This window comes from Dipodomys ordii, unplaced genomic scaffold, assembly GCF_000151885.1.
Source record: "Dipodomys ordii isolate 6190 unplaced genomic scaffold, Dord_2.0 Scaffold78, whole genome shotgun sequence".
In the NCBI taxonomy this organism is placed as follows: domain Eukaryota; kingdom Metazoa; phylum Chordata; class Mammalia; order Rodentia; family Heteromyidae; genus Dipodomys; species Dipodomys ordii.
This window is the reverse complement of record NW_012267294.1, coordinates 342,477-352,569: the sequence shown is the minus strand read 5'-3', so window position 1 is coordinate 352,569 and position 10,093 is coordinate 342,477. Positions and strand designations below refer to the sequence as shown.

Here is a 10,093-nt window from a genome sequence, read left to right as displayed (position 1 = left end):
ACACACACACACACACACACACACACACACAATATACTTTGGTAATATCCACCCCTAAGCCAGGCACTGGTGGCTCACGCCTGTAACCCTTGCTACTCAGGAGGCTAAGATTTGAGGATTCAGGTTCCAAGCCAGCTCAGGCAGTTAAGGTCATGAGACTCTTGTCTCCAATAAATTACTTAGAAAAAAGCTAGAGGAGGTGCTGCAGCTCAAGTGGTAGAGAACTAATCTTGAGTGAAAGAAGCTCATGGACAGCATCCAAGTACTGAGTTCAAGCCCCAGGACCCAAAAACAAATTCACCCTATTGCTGTCTCCTTTCCCATTCCTTCCTCCTACTTGTTCCCTTCCTACCAGCCCCTCTTTTACAATCATGTCCTTTAATTTTGTTTTAGGTCTAAATTGCGTATATGAGTTAAAACCTGATAATTCTCTTTCTGAGCTTATCTCCCCAACACAATTGGTAATAAGCTCCATCCATTTTCCTTACTCCATTATGTATAATTACCACACTTTCTTGATCCATTTGATCCATTCATTGGTTGTTGGGAAACCAAGTTGATCCTGTGGCTTTCTTTAGCTACTATTACTGATCATTAATCAGAATACTGAGAAGGCTGAGTGTCACATCATTCAAGTATTGACTGTGGCTCCAGACACTCAAGGTGACATCTCTTTTTTGGCCTATCCATCTGTATGTGGATTCTCACTTCTGAGACCATGTAGCAAAGTGGAGATTACTATTACACAAAGACAAGGTGTATGAAATGAAGGCTTCACCATTCCTGAAAAGTATATTCTAAACCCAATCTTAGGCCACAACCTGATGACCACATTTACCCATGTTAACATTTCCTAGAAGCAAAGGATCTTTATTTCTTCTCCCAGGAAGAATCAAGAATTTCAAAGCTTTTCTCCTTTATTGCATTTTTACCGTTAGTTGACTCACAGCTCCAGGAAGAGATCCTGGATTTGTTTTAAGGTTTCATGACCTCTGCCCTGTTTGGGAACAGGAAGAGGAAGTGCTGTGGGGCTCTCAGTTTCCTGCACACCATACCTCTTAATTTTCAATCTCTAACCCAGTTGCTATAACAACTCTCAGCTCCTGACTTTTTTTTTGGGGGGGGGGAACTTGATTTAAAGTGTCCATTTCCCTCAAGTCAAGAACTGCCCTGGGCCCGTCCATGTTACTGGAAGAGCTAAACCATAGGGAGCTCACTTATTGATTTACATTTTTATCTCTCTGCTCCTGGTTCTCCCCACACACCACCCCCACCCACCCCCAATGACTAATGGATTGGTGGATTTCAGAGAATTGCAGGGTGTGTGTGTGTGTGTGTGTGTGGTTTTGTTTTTGCAAAGTGGACCCCTCCTGCCAGCTCAAGAGAAGTACTGAGAGTGAACTCAAAAAAGATGAACCAAAAGTCATTGGTGAGAAGTTTGGCTAGAAGTCTCAGGTTTGCAGATGACAATGGCAGAAATCCCCTGACCCATGGCCCCACTTCTGGTTAGCTCCCTTTCAACAAGTAGAAAAGGAAGTGTCTTTTACTCTGAAAAAGACCACCCAGACAAATCTGAGGACAGCTTTCTCCTCCTCCATATACAGAAGATGAGACACAAAGGTGGATGTTAAATGAAGTGATTGCTTTATTATTATGTTTTACTAAGTTGTGTGGAAATCTGTAATGTACCAAGAAGAAGCAGAGACTACTTAATCTGTGCTTGCTGTGGCAAGAGGATTAGCCTCTGGCACTGGCATTTGGCTCACAGCAAGGCACAACAGTAAGGAAAGTTTTACAGGGGTGTTACAAGATAAACTTGGAAGTTGGGTATGGTGGGCCATGCCTATAATCCCAGCTACTTACCAAGTCAACTCTGCTCAGCTCAACTCAACTCCAAAACTCCGACTCAACTCAACTGTATTCAAACACTGTGGGTTTGAGACCAGCCTGGACATTTCATTTCAAGAAACAAACCAAATCCTCTAGGTGTACTAAAATGTTAACAAGTTTATTTCAGCAGTCAATGATTTGTGGGTTCAGTAGCACCAGACCACAAGTAGTTTAGCTCTACACTGAGAATTTGTGGGAGGGTCTGGGGGTTCTGGGGACTTTTATAAGATGTTCATGGAAACAGGCAAATAAAACATATTTGATTGATTAAAATGGTAAGCCCCCAATAAGGACTTAGTTTTGCGGTTTCTGATTAATTACATTTCAAGTGTTGGCTATTGACATATGTTGGGTCATACTTTTGTCTATGTAGAAACTCAAGTCAACAAAGATCTCCACTTAAGTGGAGTTTTTTGTTTGTTTCTCTCTTTTTTTGTGCTGTTACTGGGACTTGAACTCAGGGCCAGGGTTTCTCTCCTTCAGCTCTTTTTTTGCTTGAAACTGGTGCTCTACCACTTAAGCCACACCTCCACTCCCAGCTTTTTATTGGTTTATTGGGGAGAAGAGTCTTTCAGTTTGTATGTCTGGGCTAGCTTTGAACTGAGATCCTCAGATTTCAGTCTCCTGTGAATAACTTGGATTACAGGCTTAAGTCACTGATGCCTGGCTCTTAATTTGCTTTAGAAGTTTACTTTTCCACGTGTTGGATGCTTTGCTGATTTTGTCTCTCTGTGCATAATCCTTTTTTCTTTCTGCTGGCCTTTTCTTTGGTTTTATGAAGCATTCCCTAATGTTTCGCATCCAGCATTGACCAAGACAAGGATTGATTTTATTTGTTTGTTTTCTTGAGATATGGCCTCCCTATATATCTGAGATTGGCCTTGGACTCTATCTTCCTTCCTCTGCCTCCTATATTCTGGGATTATAGGTGTAGACCACCATGCCCAGATATAGCACTGTTGTTGTTGGTTTGTGTGTGTGTGTGTGTGTGTGTGTGTCAGTCATGGAGCTTGAACTCTGGGTCTGGGTGCTGTCCCTCAGCTCTTCAGCTCAAAGCTAGCTCTCTACTGCTTGAGCCAGAGTGCCACTTCTGGTAATCTGGTGGTTTATTGGAGATAAGAGTTTCACAGACTCGGGGCTGGGAAGTTGGCTCAGTGGTAGAGTGTTTGCCTTGCATGCCTGAGGCCCTGGGTTCGATTCCTCAGCACCACATAAGCAAAAAGAAAAAAGCTGGAAGTGGCGCTGTGGCTCAAGTGGTAGGGCACTAGCCTTGAGCTGAAGAGCTGAGGGACAGTGCTTAGGCCCAGAGTTCAGGCCCCACAACCAGACAAAAAAAAAAAAAGAGTTTCACAGACTTTCCTGCCTGGGCTGGCTTTGAACTGTGATCCTCAGATCTCAGCCTCCTGAGTAGCTAGGATTACAGGCATGAGCCACCGACACCAGGCTTTGTTTTGTTTTTTAACAAGTATGACCACACAGTCTGTATTGGTTTTCCAGTGCTGTATAACAAGTCATCCCAAACCTCTGAAGCTTAAGACAACAAGCTTTTTTTTTCTCCTGTGTTTTCCATGGGCTAGGAACTCAGGGTACATCTTGTTAGGGTAGTTCATGCCCAAGGTCTCTTACAAGCTTACAAGATCTGCAGTTACCTAAAGGCCTGACTGGGGCCCAAGGATCCACCTCCAAGGTGGCTCTTGCATGTGTAGCAAGGTGATTCTTTTCCCATGGATCTTTCCAATGGCTTGAGAGCTCTCACAACGTGCTAGCCTACTTTCCCAAGAGGAAATAGTACAAGAAGCTAGGGTAAAGTTGCACACCTTTTATGACCCCACCTCTGAATGCACACACACCATCATTTCTGCCATATTTCATTGATCATACAGGACAGCCCCAATTTAGTCTCAGATACATACAAGCAGGTCCCCAAGACCCATCTTGAGAACTACAATAATACTATTATCACATATCAAAAGGAACTATTATTTCATAGTAATATCAACTATCTAGTTGTTGTTGAATAGTTCTGAAGTGTTTGCTTTCCTTAGGACCAAGGTAAGTTCCATGTATTGCAATTTTTCACTCTGTCTCTAAGGCCTCATCTTATAGGTTCTCCTTCAGAGGAGAGAGTACTTATTTATTTTTTTGTGCCAGTCCTTGGGGCTTGAACTCAGGGCCTGGGGCACTGTCCCTGACCTTTTATACTCAAGGCTAGTACTCTACTACTTGAGCCACAGCTCTACTTCTGGCTTTTGTGTGTGTGTTTAATTGGAAATAAGAGTCTCATAGATTCTTCTGTGGGGGCTGGCTTCAAACCCACAGTTCTTGGCCTTCTGAGTAACTAGGATTACAGATATGAGCCACCAATACCCAAATAGAAGAGATTTTGATGAGGAATAAATGCAACAATGTAAGCATACACCTGTTATGATGCAAGCAAGCTTGCTGCTGGTCAGTCTGCTGAACTGATGTGAATTATGGGATGGCTCCCCTTTCTGTTTACGAATCCAATTTTAGAATGTGTGCTGTGGAAGCAAGCACACACACTAAAAAGGAAACTACTGTTTCTCAAGAGAGAACATTATTTTGCAATCTAGAAAAACACATCTGCCCTTAATATGGGAAGTGCTATCTCTGGGTTCTGATAAGTAGCAAGAATTTAAGGTGATTTGAGAATTCAAACTTTTGAAGCTAGTGGTCAGAACACACGAACCAGGAGACCTTAACTTACAGCAACAGCAGGGGCAGCCCTTCTTGACTGGTCTGAATGCTACCTGGGAAAGCTTTCTGGAAACAACAATTGTACCTTCTGATACCCAAAACTTACATGGTCTGTATTACAGGCTCATGTTGAAGCAGCAGCTGGTGTGTTTCACCATACCACACTCCCTGGGTGTTGCTGCGGCTTCCACATTGAATTAGGGATTTCTCTGCTGGGATTCTTTCCATCTGAATGGGAGTTGGGTCTCTAAGCATGATGGAAGACGGTACCTGAGCCATTGGTAAGACAGGGCACCATTGCACACCTGAACGTGTGCCAGGGGGGGCATGTGTGTACATCCTGCTAGTGTCTAAAACGTCTATGTGGCCACTGTGGGTTTATTCAGGAAGGAGATCTTCCCTGCTGTTTGGGGCTCTTATGGGAAGCTCAGATATTCTCAGTTGTCCCGTAAGTAAGTTTATGTCCATGAACGACGCCCCTTTCAAGAAGTACTCTTGTGCAGTGTGCAACCTGGACAGCTACACACAACAGTACTGCTTAGGATAACTGGCCATTTCCTTCTACATGGGTTTCTCACAACAGTGTAACTCCATCTTAAGTTCAAACATATCTGTTTCCCTTAAACAGTTCCAGGATTCCTGAGATAACTCGGGTCTTCCAATCTTTCCAGTGGAAGGTCCCCTTCATTCGCCTCATGGGGCTCTTCATTCTGCTCTCCTTGGCTCTCTTTTCAGGTAAGATGTGGGGAAGGAATGTCTTGGTGCTCTAAGCTATTGACATTCCCACCCAGCTGGTAGTTTTCTTCTCTCCTACATGGAGTTCCTGCTTATTGATGTATACTCCCTAAGCAGGGTGGATGGTGAAAAATAGGCCCTTTAAAAAATTTAAATTGTTATAATAAGGGTGATATACAAAGAGGTTATTATTTCATAAGTCAGGTAGTGAGTCCATTTCTTTTTGGAAAATGTCACTTTTTCCCTTCCATCTCCACCCACAAGTTATTTCAACATAGTGTCTAGTGAATACCACTGCTACATTTGTTCTCTCTTTGTCCCTCCATTTCTGCTTTCCCTTTACCCTTCCAAAGACAGATAAATGAACAAACAAGACAAAAAAGAGAATAAAACAAAAACAATAATGAAGAGAAAGCCCTTTGTTTCCATTTCCTGGTGTTGAAAATAGGCCCTTTGGGGACTGGGAAGGTGGCCCAGTGGTAAATGCTTGCCTCGAATGCATGAGGCCCTGGGTTTGGTTCCTCAGCACCACATAAACAGAAAAAGGCAGAAGTGGCACTGTGGCTCAAGTGGTAGGGGGCTCGCCTTGAGCTGCCCCACGACTGACAAAAAGAAAAGAAAACAAAAGAGGTCTTTTTTAGTCTTTGTTTTTATCTCAGATAAAAGCTTGTGGGGAATTTGAAGTCCTTGGCTAAAAAGAAAGTTCTACATTTTCTCCTTCAGTTTCTCCCAGTTCCCCCTCTCCTCTCAGTTCTTCCCTTGCATAAGTTTGTATTGACATAAGAGGACATAGGACACTACAGTCCCCTTTCTGCCTGACACCAAAGATGGGACTCAGAGGACTGTGCTCACCATATCTCCAGTACCCCACAGCTATGTTACCGATAGAGTTGCTTTGCCTCCCTCAAGGTCAACATCCATGCCTAGGAACTGGGGAATCTCACGATCTGCCCTGTGGATGTGGGATTAGAACAAAATGGTATGTGGGAGGTAAACCTGCTTCATAAGATGGAGCTACCTCCTCTCCACCTCTGGAAGGCTAAGAGGAGATGATGAGCTCTTCTGCCTCATCTCTTCTCTTTGGTCCCTTTTCTAGTCATGGCCAAGCTGGGTGTGGTGTGCATATCTTGCTCATTATGCAATATCCTGATGTGATAGAGGTATCTGTGCTGCTCCTGTGTGGAGGAAATAGACGCTGTTAGCTCTCAGAAGCTAAGAGCCTAGGTGGCCGTCTACCCATTCGTTTTCTTTTTGAGTTTACCAAGGTGGGATGGGGAGCTGGGGACAGAAGATCTACTGATGATAAGCCAAAGGCTCTTTAAAGCTCCCTACCTCTACATTCATACATCCTTAGACTAGAGAAAAGTACTTCTGGATTGCTGCATCGCTTTTCTAAGGCTGTTATAATAAAACACTACAGTTCAGTAGCCTGAACAACGGAAGCTCATTTAATTACAGTCATGGAAGTTAGAAACCTATGTTAGTATGTGATTGCTGTGACAAAATGTCTGACACCATTTTAGAGAAGAAGGATCAACTTTGCTCACAGTTTCAGAGTCCATCACTGGCTGGCTTCTTTGTTTGGGGGCCATAATGAGGCATAATGTCTTAGCAGAAGAGTGGGGGAGGGGGACAGAGCTGCTCACCTTCTGGCAGCCCAGAAGCAGAGACGGGAAGGCCTATCCCGAGGCTTTTCCATTATTGCTTTAATTCCATCAGGGCCCCCAGCCTGTGGGATGGCATCCCCACATTCAAGATGGGTTCAGTCTTCCTCCTTTAATCAATCCTCTCTGGAAATAATTTCATAAGAAGACCCAGAAGTGTGCTTTACTATTCAATCAGGTTGATAATCAAAACTAACCATCACAAAGCCTAAGATCCAGGTTTCTGCAGAGTTGTTCTCATTCTGAGGCCTCTCTCCTTGGTTTGTGGCATTCTTGCTCTAGCCATACATTGTCATCCTTCTGTCCACATTGTTGGTCTGTTGATCTCTCTCTTTTTAAATAATGACACCATCATATCTGATTAAGGAGTACCCCCAATGGTTTAATTTTAACTTATTTTGCTAACGGTCCTATGTCCAAATACAGTCATGTTCTGAGATATGGATGGGGAGGGGGAAGTTAAGACTTTTAAGGGAATACAGTGGATCCCCTAACACATATCACCTCCAAACAGCTGAAAACCAGTCTCTGATTCTTTAATAGTTATCCTTAAGGAAGTCAAGAATATATATACATTGTTGGAAATAACCATGTATATACATTTGTCTGTCTGCATGTATGTGTGTGTCTCTCTCTGTGTTCACAGATGCCATGGTCATGGATGAGAAGGTCAAAGCAAGCTTTGTGCTGGATACAGCTTCAGCTGTCTGTAATTATGATGCCCAGTATAAAGACCACACTAAATACTGGTGCCGGGGTTATTTCCGGGACTACTGCACCATCATTGCCTTCACCCCCAACAGCACCAATCGTGTGGCCCTGACGGACACAGGAAGCCAACTCATTGTCACAGTGTCCTGCCTGACCAAGGAGGACATGGGCTGGTACTGGTGTGGCATCCAGAGAGATTTTGCCAGGGATGACATGGATTTTACTGAGTTGATTGTGAATGACAACACAGAAGACGAGGCCAATGACTTCTGGTCTGGGAAAGGTAAAGAGGCTCTCAGGGATCTTTTTTTTTGGGGGGGTAACCCCACAGTGGTGGGTGCTGCTTGTTGATAATGTAAAAATTCACTGAGGCCAGTGATCTCCAACTCAGGTTGCCCCTCAGGTCTATGAGGTAACACCCCCCTCCATAAGATGATCATTGATAGTCATTGATGAATCTGGGGCCCTAGGGTGTTCTCAGAACTTCTTCACAGCAGTCTGACCCACAGACGTTGGGAGAAACCAGTGGGATCTCACAGACATGACATCTTTGTGTTAGTGATAAGGAAAGGCTTTGTGGTTCTTATGAAATCAGCCTTGAAGAAGTGATTGAGACTGCAAAAACAAAAACAAAACCCAAGTGTCTAGACACTTTCAACTTAAATATCTTAATAATTTACATGGATTAAATGTTGTGGTTGAGCTGACAAGCACTCTTTGTGTGTGCGTGTGTGTGTGTGTGTGTGTGTGTGTGTGTGTGTGTGGTGATACTAAGGTTTAAACTCTGGGTTTCCTGCTCTTCGTTAGCTTTTTTGCTCAAAGCTGCTGCTCTACCACTAGAGCCATACCTCCACTTGTATCATTTGGTGGTTAACTGAAGATAAGAATCTCTCAGATTTGTCTGCCTGGGTTGGCTTTGAACACCGATCCTCAGATTTTAGCCTCCTGTGTAGCAAGGATTATAGGCATGAGCCACCAGCTCCTGGCTAAGCACTCACTTTTCCTTGTAAGGAAGTCTTCCCTAGGAGATCATTAGGAGTGTGGGGCTGGGACCAGAGTCTACAGGATGACAGCTGTCTAAGCCAGTCGATCGTCACTTCTAACCAAAGCAGAAGCATGAATGGAAGAAAACAGCAAAAAAGCCAAGTGACAGTGTGAAGTCCTGAGTACTGGCATGCATGTGTGCTCTCTCTCTCTCTCTCAGCTTCCAGTTGGCCTAATGTGATAGTATGAGGCTCTAGTAGAGGGAGTGGGGGATGTGGAGTGGGGGTGGGGAGGTGGACTGAGTATGAGTCTCCTCAATTTCAATTGGCATTGTGCTCTGGATAGTAAGAGAAAAGGAGTTCGCTTTTAGAAATGGAAACAATGAGAAGCAGAAACGAACTATCATATTGCCCTTCCATGAGCTGACTGCTTGAAGGAAACACAGAGGCTTTCTGGTACAAAAGGTTTGCAGATCTAGGTGTCAGTGGCTCATGCCTGTAATCCTATCTACTCAGGAGGCAATCTGATGATCATAGTTCAAAGCCAGCCTGAGCAGGAAAGACCATGAGGCTCTTATTTACAATTAACTACCAAAAAGCCGTAAGTGGAGCTGTGGCTCAAGTGCTAGAATGCTTGCCTTGAACAAAAAGTTAAGGGACAGTGCTTAAGCCCTGAGTTTAAGCCCCAGCTCTCTCTCTCCCTTCCCCCTCCTCACCTCTCTCACTCACACACTTTCCAACATTCAGCAGAAGGAGCATGTGAGTATTTGAGGATCTTCTCAGTTAGCTCTGGTTGGAAGTCACAATTGATTGGCTTATATAGCTGTCATCCTGCAGGCTCTGGTCACAACCCCACACTCCTAATGGCCTCCTAGGAAGACTCAATTCCTTACAAGGAAAAGTGGGTACTTAGCCAGGAGATGGTGGCTCACACCTATAATCTTTGCGACACAGTAGGCTGAGATCTGAGAATCGAAGCGCAAAGCCAACCCAGGCAGACAAATCTGAGAGATTTTTATCTTCAGTTAACCAGCAAAAAGATACAAGTGGAGGTATGGCTCTAGTGGTAGAGCACCAGCCTTGAGCAAAAAAAGCTAACTGAGAGCATGCAAATTATTAAAAATTTTAAGTTGAAAGCTTCTGGGAACTTTGTTTTGTTTTGTTGTTGTGTTTTTTTTTTTTTTTTGCTGGTCCTGAGGCTTGATCTCAGGATCTGGGTGCTGTCCCTGAGCCTCTTTGTGCTCAAGGCTAGTGCTTTACCACTTGAGCCAGAGGGCCTCTTCTGGTTTTTTTCTGAGTAGTTTGGAGATAAGAGTCTCAGGAACTTTCCTGCGCAGGCTGGCTTTATGTTTTTTTGCAGCTTGTCACTTCTCCATGGTTCTAGACATGTAG

At 43.9% G+C, this 10,093-nt stretch overlaps 1 protein-coding gene across 4 annotated transcripts in view; it reads left to right on the top strand.

Annotated features, from left to right (window-relative positions):
• The window catches only part of LOC105991955 (adenosine receptor A3-like), a 150,143-nt gene that overhangs the window by 132,591 nt on the left and 7,459 nt on the right, over positions 1-10,093 (top strand). For 3 of the 4 annotated variants that reach the window (XM_013024744.1, XM_013024745.1, XM_013024746.1), the window contains exons 1-3: positions 4,609-4,889; positions 5,237-5,343; positions 7,654-8,001. In XM_013024744.1, coding sequence (XP_012880198.1) covers positions 5,304-5,343; positions 7,654-8,001 — 388 coding nt within the window. In that variant the 5' untranslated portion in view covers positions 4,609-4,889; positions 5,237-5,303. Of the gene's footprint in view, positions 1-4,608; positions 4,890-5,236; positions 5,344-7,653; positions 8,002-10,093 lie in introns of those variants that run through there. The other variant, XM_013024752.1, reaches the window with a different exon arrangement.